This window comes from Chelonoidis abingdonii, chromosome 2 (genome assembly GCF_003597395.2).
Source record: "Chelonoidis abingdonii isolate Lonesome George chromosome 2, CheloAbing_2.0, whole genome shotgun sequence".
In the NCBI taxonomy this organism is placed as follows: domain Eukaryota; kingdom Metazoa; phylum Chordata; order Testudines; family Testudinidae; genus Chelonoidis; species Chelonoidis abingdonii.
The window spans coordinates 207,174,443-207,195,376 of record NC_133770.1 but is presented as its reverse complement, the minus strand read 5'-3'; the positions used below and the strand labels follow the sequence as shown (position 1 = coordinate 207,195,376).

At 43.3% G+C, this 20,934-nt stretch overlaps 1 protein-coding gene across 1 annotated transcript; it reads left to right on the top strand.

Moving 5' to 3' along the window:
- Nucleotides 1-871: 871 nt before the first annotated feature.
- On the top strand, nucleotides 872-13,905 carry TUBB6 (tubulin beta 6 class V). Its single transcript, XM_032789533.2, has 4 exons — nucleotides 872-1,053; nucleotides 1,902-2,010; nucleotides 3,179-3,289; nucleotides 10,640-13,905. Exons 1-4 carry the CDS (start codon nucleotides 997-999, stop codon nucleotides 11,701-11,703), a joined length of 1,341 nt encoding a protein of 446 aa, XP_032645424.1. The 5' UTR covers nucleotides 872-996; the 3' UTR covers nucleotides 11,704-13,905.
- The last annotated feature ends 7,029 nt before the right edge of the window (nucleotides 13,906-20,934 follow it).

Here is a 20,934-nt window from a genome sequence, read left to right as displayed (position 1 = left end):
GTCTTAGATTGTTAGCCCTTTTTGTTCTCTTTGTACAGTGCCTAACACAATAGGGTCTTGGTCCATGACTAGGGCTTCTAAACACAACAGTGATATAAAAATAACTATAGATTTGCAAGATTATGATTGTTATAAGTGGTGTATGGTTGAGTGGTCTGAGCACAGGATGTGGTACCAATCCTAGCCCTGACACTTAAGGCCTGATGTTGCAAACCCATCCTCATGCAAATATCCCCGTGAAGACAATGGTTTCCTTCCATGTAAAACTGGATAGCACTTCTTTCACAGGGGTGTTGTGACACTAACTAACCTAATAGCTGCACACTATTGTCAAGATTAAAAGCAAAATGTGGGTTTGTGTAGGAGTGAACTGACTCCATGCGAGAAATATTTGGGACTTCTATTGTAAATGTCAAACATGCAGGTATGTGCTAAGATACTAATCACGCAACGCGAGAGCAATTAATTATTTCCCTACTTATCTAATGCTAAAATTTAAAAAAAGTATTATGACAATGCAGCCACCAAACTTGGGGGGGAAAAGCTATTTAACCTGCTCTCAGTAAAGTACAGTCACTTTTGTTCAATTTTGATGTGATGATTATGTCCATAAATTATTGTTACTTTGGTATTATTTTATTTATCTTGTCTATTATAAATAGACACGTTTGAGTAAGGAAAATGCAAGCTCCCAAATGGTTAATGTATTAGCCTGTTCCACTCTTGGCCTCTTGACATCATTCTGGACCAGAAATGAAAGATGAGATGAAATGCCATTCACACAGAGCTCCAGCCCCAGTGGAGGCTGGCCAAAGCCAGTTGCTCAGCCTGAGCTGGCTATTTTTGCAGTGAAGTTGCACAGTGAGCCGAGCTGGGAGGGAAGATCACAGTCCAAGAGCCAATAAAACACTCACTGAGTCAGAGACGCACTGCACATAGCTGAACTCTGCAAAGTGTCTGTGAGTGAGAGTGAGAGAGAGACTTGTAAGTATCACAATGAGGGAAATAGTCCACATCCAGGCTGGCCAGTGTGGAAACCAAATTGGAACTAAGGTAAGAGATCTTTTCCTCCTCTAAATAGTATCCTCACTTATTATTTCCTAAGAACTGCATGTAAGGAAATGTAGTTCTTTTTGAAGATGATCTGTTTTGTTGTACAATGGTATCACAGCTGCTTTTTAAGTCTTTCAGCAGCACAACGAAAAGTTCTGCAAAGCAGCAAGGCGTGTCATTGCCTTAGGATGTTTTTATCTTGAGAAATTCTAGGATGATGAGTAGATTTTCCTCTGATATCTATGGCCCTTTAGAGGGAGTGTTTTTCTCACAACAAAAAGTTTGGACTCTTACTTCTCTTGGGGTCAGTGCATATAGACCAGAGAGCTGGAAAACTAGCACAAGTTGCCTCCTTCATGTGACCATAAAAGGCTTTTGAAAAACTGCAAGCAATAGCCAAAAAAAAAAAAAAAAAATTACATTAAAAAAAATGGAGTAGTGGATCAAAGAAAGAAAAGCAGCAAAAATAAAAGCAACAACTAGTGAAATAGGCCTGCAAACAGTTTGTGATGCTAACTGTTGATTGTGTTTGGTTTTAAATCCTGGGGCAGATCTGCTGCCAGACTTTTGTCTCTCTCCAACACCACCCCACCTCCTCTCTGCTGGTCAGGTCAGGGGCAGGGCGGGGCTCAGAGAAGCAGCTCTCAGACATGCCAAGAATCCGGCAGCTGTTAGGGCAAGGCATGCCTCCAAGGGCTTCCCAGTCCCTCCCCAATGTGGGAGGGTTTGGATTATTTTGACGTTGGTAAAAAGAAGGAACACAGGGTTGGATGTTTTTTTGGTGAGAACAGATCTGCTCACATCTTCCTTTAACCAAGTTTCTCTCCCTTTTTCTGTTCCTCTCTAAGTTTTGGGAAGTGATCAGTGATGAACATGGCATCGACCCAACAGGAGGCTACGCTGGTGACTCAGCACTGCAGCTGGAGAGAATCAATGTCTACTATAATGAATCATCCTGTAAGTGTGCTGCTGCCCCCAGAGGAGGTTAGGAGGGGCGAGGAGAGTGATATTCCCTAACTGGGAGAGGAGGCATGTTAAAATGATGAAGAAGGCAAAGGTTTACTCATAGCTTCAGCTACAAAACTTGATTAGACATGTATGCATTGTCTTCCAATCAACCACCCATCCCAACATCTGCTGTGACTCCCTTGCTCTAGGCAGCAGGAAGGAAATGGTGCAAACAGCTCTGAATTTATTTTTTGTTTGCTAGGAGTTTTTGCTTGTGAATATATGATTAAGTCACGTAAATGTGATCATCTGACACCACTAAGCAGTTTATAATGTGAGCTTGTCCCCAGATTACACTGACTATGAGTTAGAAAGCTAAGAAAGGTTAGGCCTCAGGAAGTGTGGGAAGTGGTGGTGACTCACTAAGATAGCAGTGTTCCCTGAATGCTAGGAATCAATACCCCAGTATGGTGTTAGTGGGTACTGTGCTGCTGAAGAGGTTTCCTCCCTATGGGTTGTAAAACTGATACCCGGATCACTTATGCACATTCAAGATCCCTGGCACTTTTTGCAAATTGTGGGAGTGTGGTGTTCTGGACAAATTTCAGATCGGTTAATTCTTTCTACCTAAATTCCCCCTACAGTTACAATTGGGTAAAACATTTTTCACTTCCTGTTATTAACTGTTGTACTGTATAGTGGTGGTGTGTGCTGTTAAACAGCTGCTGTTTTCCACCTCCCAGAAGTGGTTCCATTTCAGTGGTGGATGCAAGTGGTTCTTTACATTTATAAAATATCTGGGGATTATTTGAATAAAAGACCCTCTGCTCATGTAAAATATGATAAACTGTTTACCAAGAACATGTAACCTATTTTTTCCCAGATAATTGCAAATATGGATATCAACTGGTAGAAGAACAGTTTTTAAAATGTAATTTAGATGGATGAATGGTAAAAAAAACAAAGAATTTTAAGTCACCTGCTAAACCAGAAGTGATTTTTTCCTATAATGTTTGAGAGGAAAGACGTATATAGGAATACAAGTTGTATCAGGATACATGAGCAAGCTAAGAATGTTACATACTATGACATATAATTTATTCATATATTAAGAAATATAATAGAAGGAACTTAGCCTATTTCAGTATACTAAGGATGTCTTTAATTTTTATTGTAGCACAGAAATATGTACCCAGAGCAGTCTTAGTGGACTTGGAGCCAGGAACCATGGATAGTGTGAGATCTGGTCCATTTGGTCAACTGTTTCGACCTGATAATTTCATCTTTGGTATGTGGATATCATGTTTTCCTTTTAAAACATGTGCTCAGTTACCAAGAAATTAACTGTCAAAATGTCCTTTGGGATAGAGGAGACAGAAGAACTTACATTTTTTTTATTTAAACAGCTGTAAGCAGCCGTTAGTAAAAATAAGTTTGGTAGCTGAAACAGTACAGTTCAATTATCCAAATATCAGCCGTCCAAAAAAACCAAACCAAAACAAAAATCCAAAAGAGGGTCAAACATTGCTCTATTAATTACATTGACAATTTTCTGAATTACACAAACATACTAAATGTTTCCCATGACTTTCTGATACTCTAAATTCTGCTATATTAATTGAACTTACAGGGTTCCTGTACTTCTATTAAAAGGGAAATTCTGCAGGAGGAAAAAGGGAACTGCTCTCTCTCAGAAATTCCACTATTAGTTGGAGTCATAGTTTTATATAAATTCCATGGGCATTAAATTCTTCACTGACCATAGAATTTCTTATTTTTTCAGTAGGTCAGTGAGCAGTATAGTCAGAAATGGAAGAAAAACTGTGTGCAAAGCAGATTACATGCAACCGCATACTGGTGTAGTCGTTTTTTTTCTAGTAAAATAAGAAACCAGCTCAAAACCAACCAGAGCTGTCACTCTGAAAGCAAACAGGGAGATTCCATTAAGTAAGAATGTTTTCAGCTTTATATTTCTGTAGCACCTTCCATCTGAGATTCACCAAGCACTTTGAAACACTAGTGAATTAAACCTCACAATACCCCCTTTCAAGTTAGAGAGTATTATCACACCCATTTTACAGATGAGGAAACTCAAGCATCTGTAAGTTAAGTGTCCAGGCAGAACTATCACTAGAACCACTATCTCCTGGTTCTCAGCTCTATGCCTTAACCACAAACCATTCCCCAAATTATTGTTAGGCTGCAACATACATATTGGTGTGCTATGTCAACATACGGAAGATATCAAACATAAGTATGGGAAAGATAAACATTAGGCTGGTAGTAGGAAACAAAACAAACCCCAAAACTTTGCAACAGAGCAGGGGAATAAGAAGCTATACACTTTCAAAGCCCTTTAAATGTTTAACTGCTTTTGTAACAGTATCCCCATTCCCTTTCCAGACATTAAACTTCCTGGCAATTGTGGTAAAGGGAGTGTGTGTTCCTCTAAAATGCTTTTAAATTATAGTAAGCAGAGGTGGGTCTGAACCAAAACCACAGATCCAAACAACCTGAAACTTTGGAAAACTTTGTTTCTGAACCCATACTTCACAACTGCTCCCTTTTTCAATAGTGGGCCAAACCAAACCCATGAAAATGAAGTCACCTACACTTCTGAAAAGTCTGAATCAGAACTTTGCAGCTTGGAACCATCTCAAAACACAGCAAAATAAATTAAAAACTTCTTGAACAGCCGTCTGCCACATTATACTCTCTTCCTGCTAAACTAACAATGAGCTAAAAGCATGTAATCAGTTGGTGTCCCACGCTGGGCCTAATGCCAGCATCAGGCACTCTCCTACAAATCTGGTGAATGGGTGCCTTAGAATGGAAATGGAAATCTACTGTGTCAAAAGCCAATGAAGTCCCCCACCATCTCTTTATTTATTATTTTATATCTCACAAAGGATTCTGTGGCAGAGGCTAGTGATTCTGTATTTGCCGTATCTCAGACCCATGGTTATAGGGAGAGGTTTGTTCCTAAACTCAGCTTTTTGCTTTTTTTTGTTTAAATCAGAACTTATAGCTGTAGCACATCAAAATGCAAGAGTAGGTCAGTTAAAGTGCATCAAATGCCTTAGATTTCTCTGTGGATGTTGGGCCTGATCCTGCATTCCTTGCACACCCAAAATTTCCACTGAAGTCAGTGGGAGTAAAAGTTTACATTAACAAGCTTATTGGCCTAAAATATGAATAAGCACAAGGAAAATAATTCCTCGTTCATATGAGACAGCAAGTTTGCTGGTTATAGCATTGGACTGGGATGAGGAGACTAATTTCCCTTCCCAGGTTCCTCATCCAATCTCGATCCTCTTCTCCCCAGTAAATCTCTCTCCTTCTCCTTGCTTCAGTCTCTTTGACTAGCCATTCCCAGTCCCCTGTCCCCCACACCAGCTTGTTGGTACCTCTTTCTCCTCTCCTCTACTGGTTCTTAGTCCCAGTCTCCTTGTCCAGCCAGTCCCGGTCACCCGACCTCCCCCCAGTTCCTTATCTAATCTCAGTGTTATCATCCCCCAGCCAACTAGCCCCCAGCCCTGCCCGCCCCATTTTCCCTCACTGTCTCCCAGTCTCCTCACCTCCTTCCCCAGCTCCTAGTCCTAGCCTCTCTGCCCAACCAGTGTAAATCCCAGTTTAGCCACTCCCCCTAGGTCCCAGTCAGTCCCTCTCTCCCCCTCCCCCCGCAGTCCCAGTCTCAGCAGGCTCCTTGTTCCAATCTATTCTTTTCCCTCTCCCTAGTCCAGTGTTTGTCCCCTTTGTGTTTGAATCAGTGTCCTCCTCCAAGCTGCCAGTGGGGGTGTGAGAGTGCACAAGTACCTGCATGTGCACAGGAGAAACAGGTGCCCTATCAGTTTTGATGCCTGCTCCCACTGTGCCTGGGGGAGTTACACCACAGGGCTGGAACATGCTCATTTGCTCTCTGGAGATGACACATGCACAGTATGGTCAGTCCGAGGCGCTGAGAGAGACTTGAGCATGTTCAGTGAGGATGGAATTTTTAGATATTTTAGCTGCTAAAAATTAAATAAATCTCTGAGCATATGCAAACTGACTTTTTTCAAAGGCTTATACCCTGGCCAAATGTGGGCAGAGTTTCATGAGGATAGCAAAAAGTGAAATCCTGAGACAAAGGCCACCCCACAGTCAAAGCATGGGAGCACTAGAGCTGTTCAAAGAAAAGGTTGCAAGAATTTTTTTTAACGTGAGCAAAATAATGTATTTTCCCCTAGCCTCATTCTCAGAAATGGCTGTACAATGTTGGCTGAAATGTTGCAAAAATAATTCAGCCTGGGGCAGACATCCAGCATGGAAAATTTCAGCCCAAACAGTTACAGTTTGGCAAAGTTATAAGTAACTGAAAACTGGGTCTTACGGTGGAAATTGTTCCACAACGTTAATAGTAGGCTCTGTGTTTGACCAGTAGGCTCTAACACAATTGCGTTTGGTGGTAAAGTATAATTTATCACAGTCTGTATGAGTAAACTGATGGGCATCTACTTGAGCCTAATAAACTTCAAATTTTCGCATCATAGTGTCATAAGCTATAACAATTTATTGAATCTAATGAAAATGTGAAACTGATCATTCAGAATGTTCAAATACAGCAAAATATCGTCTAAAGTCCCCAGATTTAATATTCTATCACAAGAGAAAGCAATTTTTACACTGGTCAACTCCAATATAAATATTTTAAATAAAACATTAAGTAATGTTTTCTTACAACTTGAGCCTTTTTGTTTTTCCTTCTGTGATTTAGTACTGTCATCAGACAATTGCAGGTTAAAAATATACAGCCTTCTGTCAGATGTTTACTTTATAGTAGGTTATATGTTTGTTCCCTCTATCCATCCTTTATGAGACCAGTTTTCATTGCCTTGGATTTGTTTACAGGATTAAAATTACCAAATTAAATGGAAAAAATAATGTATTTGCATTATTTAACTCAAAGCTAAAAAAAATCTCCTATTGGTGAGCAGGATGAGATCACTTCTCTGCATTGTCACAGATTTATTGACTCAATGAGGTAAAATAAGTGTTCCTAAGGTCAAAAGATACCCATAACGATCTACATAAAAGGAGGGAAAATAAGTATAATCTTTGCTATTTAATTTCTTTGTACTGAACAAATCACATGCACCTACCTTTTCTGAGCAATTTGCCTTTTTCTGCTTCATGCCCCATCAATTTCTCTACTTGTGTTTTGCTTCCATTCATGTTTTATCACTATTCCCATCTCTGAGCCATATTCTGCTACCGGGACAATTTTCAGAGAAAGATACTAAACTTAGAATCTTTTGTTAAGATCCGACAAAATACACAGCAAAATAGTATCTGTTCGTTAGATGCTGCCTGATGGGCTGCAGTATGCATAGGGGGTGGTTATCTCAAGCAGAGCAAGGACAATTTTCATCTTTTTCAGAGTTGGGAGAATATTGTTTTGCAGTCTGCACAGCTGGACAGGAAATACAGAACTTCCCACATTCTCAAGAGAGAGGAAGCTATAACAACGTATAAAACAATGTCTTAGCTAACCAGTAATGGAACAAGGAAACTGAAATTGGTATGGTGAAGTTACAAGATATTGAAACAATACCAAAACAAGCAGTTTAGATGACCCGATGGTTTGGCAGCGCATCACAGCACATGGACTGGGGCTTAAAACTGGTCATGGACAGTGGGTAGATGGTGAAAAGGAGTGGGGCAGAGCTGTGAAAGATGGAAGCTGGGTCTGATTCTGCAACCATTAGTCATGCTGAGCAGGGCCGGCGCTTTCATTTAGGTGACTTAGGCAGTCGCCTAGGGCGCCAGCATTATGTGGGGGGGCGGCATTTGCCGGGGGGGGGTGGGCAGCGGCTCCGGTGGAGCTGCCGCAGTCGTACCTGCGGAGGGTCTACTGGTCCCGCGGCTCTGGTGGACCTGCTGCAGGCATTTCTGTGGACGGTCCTCTGGTCCTGCAGCTCTGGTGGACCTGCTGCAGGCATGCCTGCGGCAGGTCCACCAGAGCCGCGAGACCCGCGTGCGGGGCAGCAAAATGGCCCGGCACCTAGGGCGCCAGAAACCCTGGCGCCGGTCCTGATGCTGAGTAGCATTTAATCATAAAAGTAGTCCCACTGAGTTCATGGGACTATTCATAAAAGTAGTAAGAGGAGCATAAACACCTGGTCCTCTATTAGCACCTTTTATTATCCAGTTAATAGAACAACACTGAAACAACACAGGGAAGGAGCTCCCATAGCAGCCATATTGTAATGGGAGGGGACAATGTGGCATGGAGAGAGAAAATATAAGCTGAGGAGAAGTTGGAGGCCCAATCTTATAGGTTGCTGAGCAGCAATAAGAGGTGCTGAATGCCCTCAGCTCCTACTGAAATTAATGAAAATTGAGGGCACTCAGTACTTCCTAGACATTTTCAGTAACTTGCAAGATCAGATCTTTGGCCCCTGTTTATACCAACATCGTGATTCAGGCCAGTCACTCAAGTAGAGATGCATAGTTTTGGTTACATCAAATTAAATATAGCATTGTATCTTGGCATAAAATCCAGTTTCAGAAGGTCAGCTTCATCCTTGAATGAAATGGTATTCCCTGCTTGAAACCAGCAACCACATGAAACACTAACATACTTTAATTTAAAAGATTTGTGTCTATCATTTGGTGGCGTATGGATCATATTCTTTATAAAAAGCAAGCTTTTAAATGTGAACAAATGCTAGCTTTGTGTTTATGGAATAAACTGGATTAGGGGTATTAAAAGCCTCTAAAGCAAAGAGTCAACTTTATTTCTAGATCTGTTTTGGAGAAGGCAAAATACAGAGACAAAATTCACTGAATATAAACGAAAGCTACCAGTAACATAAGACAAAAGTAAACATTTTAACAACTCAAATTTTCTTAAAATAGCTTAACAAAACAAGAGAGTTTCTTCAAAGTGAAGCTCAAACCCCCAGTTCTCTATGAAGTGCTGCAATTTTAAAATCTAGGGCCTAATTCTGCATCTCACACAGTCATTTACACCAGTGTAAAGTGAGAAACCTGTGTGTAAAATACTACCAGATGGTCGTAGAGCCATATTTTGCAAGCAGGGAGGCAATGTATTGATGAATACACTCCTCTTCTTTGTCCCACCGAGCTGGCACTGACCACCCATAATGCACCCCTGCCCTGGCACTGCAACCCTAATGCCTGCGTGGTGCTGCAGAGGGGAGACCCAGAGGAGGGGTGGGGTTTGGAGAATCAGTCTGCCCCACGCTCACCCAGCAGCAGTCACTCCTGTCCTGTGAGGCTAGATCTGGCTCCCCACTCCAGGCATTGCCACACGGTGCCTGGGTTGCAGCATCACTCAGGCTTGGGAGGGCTACCCCTCCAGAGGTGCGGCCAAGCCAAATGTGAGAGAGTAGCATTGTGACATGGTACTAGGGTTGCCAATTTTGGTTGGACATATTCCTGGAGGTTTCATCACGTAACAATCGTTAATGAAAGATTAATTTTTAATTCCTGGAGACTCCAGGGCAATCCTGGAGGATTGTCAACCCTACATGGCACATGGGGTCACAGCACCCTGCAACCCCATGTGGCATTTCACAATACCTGGAATGGGAAGCCAGGCTCAGCCCTGCAGGACAGGAGCCATCGGTGCTGGGTGAGAGTGGGGCAGACTCAGTCTCCAGCCCTGTGTGAAAAGGTGCCACACATACACCTAAAGGTCACAAGTGAGTGGTGTCCATCAACTCCCCCATCCCCACTGGCCCCACTGCCAGATGAGGATAGTTGTGTTTTGCACTCACTTTGCACTGGAGTCAGTGGCGGATACAAGATGCAGGCACAAGGCCATGAAAAATAAATTAATGGGCATGGAAACTGAAACACACTCTCTTATGCCTAGAATTGGGCCATCCACACCAGGGATGCCTGGATGAGGCACAATGGGCAAAGCAACATGTGAAACTTGCTCTAAAACTGCCCATTGCTACAACTCTTCTGCGGATCTATAGAGAGGTTCGGTTTCTGAGTGTTTTAATCTGGCACCTTTGTGCTAAAGATCACAAAATATACATTAAAATGACAAGATTCACACCAGATTAGGACATTAAAAGGAATTTAGGTTTTAAAGCATTTAGGGAAGTATAAAGCAATGCATTCATTATTATTCTGTGATTTTTAAATCTTTCAGTGGAAACAGCTTATTTTTAAAAGAATACCATTCCCTCTGTGGAGTCTACAATTCAAATATTGTTCATCAATGGGAACTAAAAAGTTGAAATTATTAGACATGACCATGAAACAGACTAGCCAATTTTCACTATCCAAGCTGAGAGAAAGTCAGGAAGTAAATTCAACTAAACTTAGTAACTAAAGATAAAGTTCAGTTAATATTTGGAATAATATTTGGAAAACCTAATTTCCTCTTCAGTGTCTGTCAGAAATTACAGCTAACGTAATTAACAATATGTTTTTGTGTGCTCATTGTCAAAAAATGCCACTAGTAATTCTTCTGTACATATTTGTAAGGAAGACCAGAGAGTCTGGTTTACTAGCTCACAAATTTAAAACAATTCATTGTATGTGATTTGAGATCATCAAGCCTCCAACCATCAAATCCTATCAGTAATATTTTTTCCTTTATCCTACATTATTTCAGGACAAACAGGTGCAGGAAATAACTGGGCCAAAGGACACTATACAGAAGGAGCAGAGCTGGTAGATTCAGTGCTTGATGTTGTAAGAAAAGAATGTGAACACTGTGATTGCTTACAAGGATTTCAGCTCACTCATTCCCTTGGAGGAGGAACAGGTTCTGGCATGGGAACGCTACTCATCAGCAAAATCCGAGAGGAATATCCTGATAGGATAATGAATACATTTAGTGTCATGCCCTCTCCAAAAGTCTCTGACACAGTGGTGGAGCCTTATAATGCTACACTCTCAGTCCACCAGCTGGTTGAAAACACAGATGAAACTTACTGCATTGATAATGAAGCTTTGTATGACATTTGTTTCCGCACCTTGAAGCTCACCACCCCGACGTATGGAGATTTAAACCATTTGGTGTCCGCTACAATGAGTGGAGTAACTACATCATTGCGTTTTCCAGGCCAGCTAAATGCTGACCTTCGAAAACTGGCAGTGAATATGGTGCCATTCCCACGCCTTCACTTTTTCATGCCAGGGTTTGCTCCTTTGACAGCCCGAGGCAGTCAGCAATACCGAGCACTCACTGTTCCAGAGCTCACGCAACAGATGTTCGATGCCAAAAACATGATGGCAGCCTGTGACCCAAGACATGGACGATACTTAACAGTGGCAACAGTATTCCGAGGTCCCATGTCCATGAAAGAGGTTGATGAGCAGATGCTGGCCATCCAAAACAAGAACAGCAGCTACTTTGTGGAATGGATCCCAAATAATGTCAAGGTGGCAGTTTGTGACATCCCACCCCGTGGCCTCAAGATGGCCTCCACCTTCATTGGCAACAGCACAGCTATTCAAGAGCTCTTCAAAAGGATCTCTGAGCAGTTCTCTGCCATGTTCAGGAGAAAGGCTTTCCTCCATTGGTTTACAGGAGAAGGGATGGATGAGATGGAATTTACAGAAGCAGAAAGCAACATGAATGACCTGGTTTCGGAGTACCAGCAGTACCAAGAAGCTACGGCAAATGATGGAGAGGAAACATTTGAAGATGATGAGGAAGAGATCAATGAATAAAGAAATTCTGTCTTACACAAATTACATCAAAATTCTCAAATATGGATTTTTAAAATTAGTCTTGTATATCCATATTTAATCTCCATCCTCCTTTCTTCACAAAATAGAGAAAAAAAGTAGCTTGATTCTCAGAGGTGATGCGTTTCCTTCAGCTTCCATTGACTTCAGTGGGAACTGAGGGAGATCAGCACCTCTGAAAATCGTGCCACTTTTATATAGGAGGCTAATTTTAGGCATCCAGTTTTAGAAGTTTGGCCTAAAAGTTTAAATACAGAGATCACTAGATTTGTTTAAATAAACAAAACTTGTCTTCTATGAAAAGTTGTACAAGAGGTAGAATGGGGATGGAAAGTCATTTGAAAATAGGGCTGTCCTGTTTTCATCAAGTGTGAACAGCAACAACAGCAAAAATCTTATGGGTCTTTGAAGTGTTATTCTGTACTAAATGTATAGTACTTTCGTGCCAGGAGCAGAATCTATTCATAATAAATAAAAATTTAATCATATTCTTCTCTTTTGTATGGTAAATGTTGACACTGATATTTGACTTCAGACATTTAACAGCAAATCTAAATACAAATGACTAGCATCCTCTTAAGAAGACTGTTTTCAGGAGTCAGTGCTATATTGACATCAAGTGAACTGAGAACCAAAGGTCATTAGCAATGTATTCAGGAATCCTTTACCAGCTTGTCCCAGAATGATCACACACAACGTTTATATGAAATTCATGCACAGCACTGCAGGACTTGTGTAAGCTTATCCATCCTATGATTTGAATATAAAAATATTAAAGATAGTAAAAAGGAAGCACGTGTACAAACTAACTCATATGCCTTACATTCCATAAAACTGATTTATTTCAAGTACTTGGAAGAGCTCCAGGGAAAGGCCAAAAGGAAAAAAAAAAAAAAAAAAATCAGAAAACCCAAGCTCTAAAAGTTTCAGGAACCTCCTGTTTCTTTCCTTCCCTCTCCCAAAATGCTGTTTGAGCCAAAGTACTACTCAGTACTTAAAGAACTTTACAAATACTCTAGAAAAATTTAATTTTGTCCCAACACCCATCACTTCTAATAAGATTACAATATTTATTAAGTTGATTTCAGGGAGTCAGACTTTAAAAAAATTCATTAGACAAAAACTGTACTTATTTTAGAAACTAAAATTGTCTACTTAGTTTTATCCATACTAAATCTGTACTAATTTAACTTTAATAAATTAAAAATGCCCTATACAACATAGTGACTCCTTGGACTGAAGAATTCAAGGCAAGGTACTAAGTGACTTAGTGCTGAGAAAGGTGGTGTGTCAGTGCAACCAGTCTGGCTTTGGGCTGTCTGTTGCCTTAGTTCCAGGGCCAATCAGCTGCCCCCCCCTCTCCACTACATGTAAGCTGCTGATCTGGTGAGCTGCAAGCCTCGCAGCCATGCCTGCATCTTTTTCAGGGCACAGTTTTATTTTTCAACACAAAACTTAAGCAAAATATCAAAACAAAAAGCAATTCCTCTACCCATCATGGGCAATACCTCCCAGAGACTTTTCCCCTTGTCCCTCTCAGCCTGAAAGGATATACCCTTCCCTTCAATCTCCCACCTGCAGCTGAGTTCTCAGCCAGTTATAGGCATCACCTGACCTCCTTCCCAGCTGGATCTGAAAAATTGAAGAGGACTGGCTAACTCCTAGCCCTTAAAGATGCAAGTGAGTGGCCCTGTCACAAGTGTATACCCAGATATTCATGGACATTGGATAGGTGTACTTTAAAAGTTCAAGTAAGTGACAACTGTAGATCTGGCTATACTCTTTGAAATGATCAATTATGCAAAAGGAAATTAGCATTACATAGCAGGAGATCACAAATTGAGTATACTATGTTGTATACTGGGGAATATGGTTTTAACACTATATTGAGTGTTAACTAAGAATTACATAAAATTCTAAACATGCTAATAAGGACTTAACACCTAATATTATACAAACAAAGAGGGGACTCACAGACAAATAAGTTTACTAACATTGTGGCTGTGATGACTGTTAGGTTAAAGGAAAAGAGTGGACAAACTTCCTGTGCTCTACAGCCAGAAAGAGTAAGCGCATGCTACTGTACTAACTTGTATGATCTACAGCTACTACTCTTTCTCCTATGTAACTAAGGGTCTGTCTACACTACGGGATTATACCGATTTTACAGAAACCGTTTTTTTTTTTTTTAAACAGATTGTATAAAGTCAAGTGCACACGGCCACACTAAGCACATTAATTCGGCGGTGTGTGTCCATGTACCGAGGCTGGTGTCGATTTCTGGAGCATTGCACTGTGGGTAGCTATCCCATAGCTATCCCATAGTTCCCGCAGTCTCCCCCACCCATTAGATTTCTGGGTTGAGATCCCAGTGCCTGATGGGACAAAAAACATTGTCGCGGGTGGTTCTGGGTACAGCCTCACCCCCTCCCTTCATGAAAGCAGCAGACAACCGTTTCGCACCTTTTTTCTGGGTGAACTGTGCAAACGCCATAGCACAGCAAGCATGCACCCTGCTGAGCTCAAGACAGCAGTCATGGACATTGTAAACACCTCGCTCATTCTCGTGCAGTCTATGCTGAACCAGGACCTGCAAAACTAGGCGAGGAGGAGGCGGCTACAGCAGCGCAGCGACAAGAGCAATGAGGATATGGACACAGAATTCTCTCAAACCGTGGGCCCCTGCGCTTTGAAGATCCTGCTGGTAATGGGGCAGGTTCTAGCCATGGAACACCAATTTTGGGACCAGGAAACAAGCACAGACTGGTGGGACCGCATAGTTTTGCAGGTTTGGGACGATTCCCAGTGGCTGCAAAACTTTCGCATGCATAAGGACACTTTCATGAAACTTTGTGACTTGCTTTCCTCTGCCCTGACACGCCAGAATACCAAGATGAGAACAGCCCTCACAGTTGAGAAGCGAGTGGCGATAGCCCTCTGGAAGCTTGCAACGCCAGACAGCTACCGGTCAGTTGGGAATCAATTTGGAGTGGGGAAATCTACTGTGGGGGCTGCTGTGATGCAAGTAGCCAAAGCAATCATTAAGCTGCTGCTACAAAAGGTTGTGACTCTGGGAAATGTGCAGATCATGGTGGATGGATTTGCTGCAATGGGATTCCCTAACTGTGGTGGGGATAGATGGAACCCATATCCCTATCTTGGCACCGGAGCACCAGGTACCCAGTACATAAACCCAAGGGGTACTTTCCATGTGTGCTGCAAGCACTGGCGGATCACAAGGACGTTTCACCAACATCCACGTGGGATGCCGGGAAGGGTTCATGACGCTCGTCTTCAGGAACACTACTCTGTTTAAACGGCTGCAGCAAGGGAATTACTTCCCAGACCAGAAAATAACAGTTGGGGATGTTGAAATGCCTGTAGTTATCCTGGGGGACCCAGCCTACCCCTTGATGCCATGGCTCATGAAGCCATACACAGGCAGCCTGGACAGTAGTCAGGAGTTGTTCAACTACAGGCTGAGCAAGTGCAGAATGGTGGTAGAATGTGTATTTGGTACTTTAAAGGCGTGCTGGCGCACATTGCTGACTCACTCACACCTCAGCCAAACCAATATTTAATTAACTCTTTGTTATTGCTGCTTGCTGTGTGCTCCACAATCTCTGTGAGAGTAAGAGGGAGACCTTTATGGCAGGGTGGGAGGCTGAGGCAAATCACCTGGCTGCTATTACACGCAGCCAGACACCAGGGTGATTAGAAGAGCACACCAGGAAGAGGTGCGCACCAGAGAAGCTTTGAAAATGAGTTTCATCACGGGCCAGAGTACGCTGTGACTGCTGTGTTTGTTTCCCCTTGATGACACCCCCTCCTTGATTGACTCAATCCCTGTAAACAACCCACCCTCCCCCTTCGATTACAGCTTGCTTAAGGAAATAAAGTCACTATCGTTTAAAAATCATGTATTCTTTATTAAAAGTCATTCCCTGTAAGCAACCCACCCTCCCCCTTCGATTACAGCTTGCTTAAGGAAATAAAGTCACTATCGTTTAAAAATCATGTATTCTTTATTAATTATTTATTAATTAATTTAATAATTATTAATTAATTCATTATTATTATTCTTTTTAGAGGGAGAGAACTGACAAGGTAGCCCAGGTGTGGTTTGGGAGGAGGATAGGAGGGAAGGAAAAGGCCACTAAAAAAATAATGACAGCCTTTTAGTTGGGCTGTCCATGGGGTGGAGCGGACGGAGCCTCCCCCCACGCGTTCTTACATGTCTGGGTGAGGAGGATGTGGAACATGGTGAGGGGTGAGGATGGTTATACAGGGGCTGCAGCGGCACTCTGTGATCCTGCTGCTGTTCCTGAAGCTCCACCAGATGCTGGAGCACGTCAGTTTGATCACGCAGCAGCCCCAGAGTTGCATCCCGCCACCGCTGATCTTCCTGCCGCCACCTCGAGCGTCCCTCCTGTCCTCACGTTCACTGGCATCTTTCCTGTAATTTGATACCATGTTCTTCCATTCATTCAGATGAGCTCTTTCACTGCGGGTCATTTCCATGATTTTCGAGGACATTTCCTCTCACATCTTTTTTTTCTGTCGCCTTATCTGAGATAGCCTTCGAGATAGAGTAGGGAGGCTTGAAAAATTTGCAGCTGCATGAGGGAGGGAAAAAAGGGAGAGAAGTATTTAAAAAGATACATTTTACAGAACAATGCTTATACTCTTTCACAGTGAACGACACTATTCACCTTACATAGCACATGTGATTTCACTAGAAGGTCGCATTTTGCATTTTAATATTGAGTGCCTGCGGCTCTGGTGTTAGAGATCTCACAGATGCAGGTCCGGGCAGCAGAATTCGGCTTGCATGCGGCCGTGGTAAGCCATTGTCTTTCGGGTTCTGCAGCCTTCTTATATCTAGCGCCCTCCTTTACCAAATAGCAAGCAAAGCCTGTTCAGTGCTGCTTCTTTCCTGTTAACATGCAGCAGCAGAAACTGCCCCCCATCCAATTCTCTGGGATGATTGCTTTCCTCCTCCTCCCACTGCGTGGCTGGTATCATGGAAGATCACTGCTAAACACCTCCCTCTGCCCCCCACTGTGTGGCTGGTAGGAGGGAAGATCTCTGCTAGCCAAATGCGAAAAAGCTCAGTGCCAATCACCCGCCCCCCTTCCCTCTGCTTCGCTACCTGCAAGGAAGGATTTATTTTAAGCAACAGGCAAACATCCCAGTAGGAATGGCCATCTCTGTCCCCTTAATTAAATTCCCGTATTTCAGCCAGGTTACCATGAACAATATCACTCTCCTGAGGATAACACAGTGAGATAAAAAACGGATGTTACTTGAATGCCAGCAAACACTGGGACCATATGCAGCTAGGCTTTGTCATGCAATGATACCAGATTACTTGCTACATGCATGGCGTGGTCAAGTGTCCTACCTATGGAGGACGGAAAGGCCCCTGCCCAGAAAACCACTGCAAAGTTGCTTTTTAGAGTCCTCAGGGAGCTTCATGCAGATGTCCCTGAGGATTTCCGCTCCATCCCAGACATGTTAACAGACTTTTCCAGTAACTTGTATTGCGCGAATGCATCCCAATCTCAGAGAAATTAATCATTAAAAAACGCTTGCTTTAAACCATGCTTTTATATTACAAGGTACACTCACCAGAGGTCCCTTCCATGGCTTCATTGTCTGGATAGTGGCTTGGGAGGGCCGGGAGGTAATTCATCAGGGTGAGAAAGTTCCTGGCTGTTGGGAGAATGGAGTGCTGTGTGCTCTCTGCAAGCCTCATCCTTCCTCTTCTCGCCTCATCTTCCCATCCGCAGAATCCTCAACCCATGGCTGAGATTACCACCCCCACCTCGGAATCCACACAGCGGGGTGGTAATGGTGGCAGATCCCACAGACTTGCATGCAGCTCAGTGTAGAAGTGGCATGTTTTCGCGGCCCTTCCCGGACTTCCGTTTGCTTCTTCGGTTTCTGTAGGCTTGTCTGAGCTCCTTAAACTCTTCACACGGCACTGTACTGAGTCCCTGGTGTGGCATCTCTGCATCATGGCCTTGGACATTTTTTCAAATTTTTTTCATTTTGTCTTTTGGATGGCGGAGTTTGTTAGCACAGAATCCTCTTCCCATACAGTGATCAGATCCAGTACCTCCCGTGTGGTCCATGCTGGAGCTCTTTTTCGATTCTTAGGAGACTGCATTGTTACCTGTGCTAATGGCTCTGTGTGGTCACCTGTGCTGGTGAGCTCTCCATGCTGGCCAAACAGGAAATGAAATTCAAAAGTTCGCGGGCCTTTTCCTGTCTACCTGGCCAGTGCATCCGAGTTCAGATGGCTTTCCAGAGTGATCACAATGGTGCACTGTGGGATACCACCTGGAGACCAATACCGTCGAATTGTGGCCACACTAACCTTAATCCGATATGACAGTACTGATTTCAGCGCTACTCCTCTCGTCAGGGAGGAGTACAGAAATCGGTTTTAAGAGCCCTTTATATCGATATAAAAGGCTTCGTGTGGACGAGTGCAGAGTAAAATCGGTTTAACTCTGCTAAATTCGGTATAAACGCGTAGTGTAGACCAGGCCTAAGACTTCTAGCATGGCTTTTTCTAGCTCACGCTACATAAGAGCAAGTTTAAAATGTGCTCAGATATCACGATAGGTACCTTAAATAGCTAGGATGGGAATCTCCCAACAGCCTACTAGATTAGTTACAGTACATGCAATTGCTTGTGTATTGCAATACAGATTAAATTAAGGAGAGAGCATCAGCCAGAGTTGACTCCATTTAAAAACAAATGGCCAGGGACAATTCTTCAAATAAGCCATAAACCTGAGGGCTGCCAGAGGTTTGTGTGCTCATCTGGTGAACTTTAGGCAATTCTATATTGCTGTCTTTATGTGCATATTGAATTAACATCTGGAGTATCAATTCTGAACTTTTGGCGCACCATAGAGTCCTCCTGCATCCTACACCCCTACCTAATTCACCCTCTCTCAACATGCACTTCTATCTGTAGTTGTTTCCTGGGGAAGGAGAACCTCTGTGTACTGAGAAGAGTTCTGTTGAGAACATCTCCAGCTCTCTTTTCCTGAAGGAGGGAAAACCTGGACATCTTCCCTCTTTCTCCCCAAGTCACTTCTCAGTGGGAAAGGGCACAGGGGACCAGTTTGGGTGGAGAGAGTCAAGGAGCCATGCATGGGAGTGCATCCATTCCTCCCTCCAAATCACTGCCCCACTTTCAGAATTATAATTGAGAAGTTTCAGTAATGGGTTTGGAGAAAGGAATTGCTAATAGTACCACTGTTTCTTTTATTGTATTCTCCCAGTCCCTTCATTTGATTTTCTATCTTTACCTGCAAGCCTGGAAGTTTTTATTTTCAAACCGACCCTGCTCTGAGTCCTATCGTGTTTCTGCTCCTCCTCTTTAATCTTTATATCCTCCACCTGAGTTTTGTCTGTCTTTTTTCTAATTTTTAGTCTATTCCCCCTTTCACTTTCCTTCCCTGATTCCCCCCTCACCACATCTGCTAAACTAATTTATTCTGTTGTCTCCCCTGTCCTCAGACAAGCTCCCTAGTCTATGTGCCAGACACAATGTTGTACTTACCTGAGAGGTAGGCATGGGCGGCATTTGGGAAATCTGGTGTGAGCGCAGGATATTCTCCTGGCATCCAGATTGTGGCCTCACTCCATGCTCTGCCCCAAGGCCCAACCTGGCTTGGTCTCTTCCCTGAAGCCCTGCTCACACCCCACCCCATTCCGACGCAGGCCTCACTTCTGTTTACTCCTCCCCACCCCCCCCGCTGCTCACCATTGCACCTCTCCTCTGCTGTGGAGGAGCAATGTGGAGGGGTGAGGTGGGGCGAGGCGGGGCAGGGCTGGGCTAGGGTAGCAATCTGAGAAGGAATGGTGGTTAGGTTGTTCTCAAGGAGCACGTGCTGAGCCAAACTCTGTGAATTCCTCTAGTTCACCCAGCCAGGCTGCTAGCATTTCCAAAAACCAAGACAAAAACAGATAAAAGGACACAGCTGGTCATGCACTGAACCACTACAGGTTCCTGGTTCTGGTCCTGGTCCTGCCCCTCAAGTTAGTGATGTCTCATGTCCCCACCCTGGCTTTTTACAACAAGGTCGCGTGGGATTTAGGCCAGGCCCTTCTCTGGTCCTCCTAGAGCACCAGGCTGAACAGTACTGAGGGGCTATGCTTTCCCACCCCATCCTCTTGAAACCATTCTCTTGCTTCACCTGCACTCAGCTAGCAGGGGAAGGGGGGGAGAATGTCAGCCAGAGTCAGCTGGTCACCTCACCCGCAGAGTCCCTACTGGAAAAGATACCAGCTTTCTGACAGATTTTCAGACAGCTTGTGAAACTGCAGCTCTGTCTGGCCACAAGCCACCTATAGCTACTGCATTAGCCTGCACTTGGGTGGGTGGATTTAGAGTCCCCTCCTTCTACCTCACATTTAAAGTTCTGTGATTTTAAGTTTTTGTAAAGGAGCAGGTGGTAAGACAGGGTTGGTTTTGCTCATAAGAATACAACAACAGCCATAGCAAGTCAGACCAATAGTCCATCTAGCCCAGTATCTTATCTTCCAAGAGTGGCTGGTACCAGATGCTTCTCAGGGAATGAACAGAACAGAGCAATTCTTGAGTGACCCCTCCCCTGTTATCCAGTCCCAGCACCTGGCAGTCAGAGGCATAGGGCACCTGGAGCATGGGGTTGCCTCCCTGACCAACCTGGTTAACAGCTATTGATGGACCTATCCTCCACGAACATATCGAATTCTTTTTTGAATCCAGTTATAGCTTTGGCCTTCACAACATCCCCTGGCAACGAGCTCCACAGGTTGATTGTGCATTGTAAGTACTTTTTCATACTTCTATTTTAAAGCTGCTGCCTATTAATTTTCTTGGGTGACCTCTGAGTTGTTGTGTTATGTGAAGGGGCAAACAACATTCAGGTTTAATGTCTTCTGTTTTTGGCTCCAGCTATGTCCAGTTGGGGCCACTCTATGCTACTTTAAGGTGCAATATCTCCAGACTTATCCTAGTGATGCAATAGCAATAGAACTAGGACCATGTGAAAAGCACTACGGCTATAAAGTGGGACATGCAGCACTACATCCACTGCAGAGTCATTTAAGCAAGGCAGTTCGTGCCCAGAGAAGCTTACAATCTAAATAGGCAAGTCAATTCAATATGCAGTTGGACAGCCAGAGAAAGGGTATATGTTAAAAGAA

Excerpts from the sequence above, each read along its gene's own strand:
- TUBB6 (XM_032789533.2), top strand. The coding sequence starts at position 997 with ATGAGGGAAATAGTCCACATCCAGGCTGGCCAGTGTGGAAACCAAATT. Across the intron at positions 1,054-1,901 it reads GAAACCAAATTGGAACTAAG|TTTTGGGAAGTGATCAGTGA; the intron begins GTAAGAGATCTT and ends TTCCTCTCTAAG. Across the intron at positions 3,290-10,639 it reads ACCTGATAATTTCATCTTTG|GACAAACAGGTGCAGGAAAT; the intron begins GTATGTGGATAT and ends ACATTATTTCAG.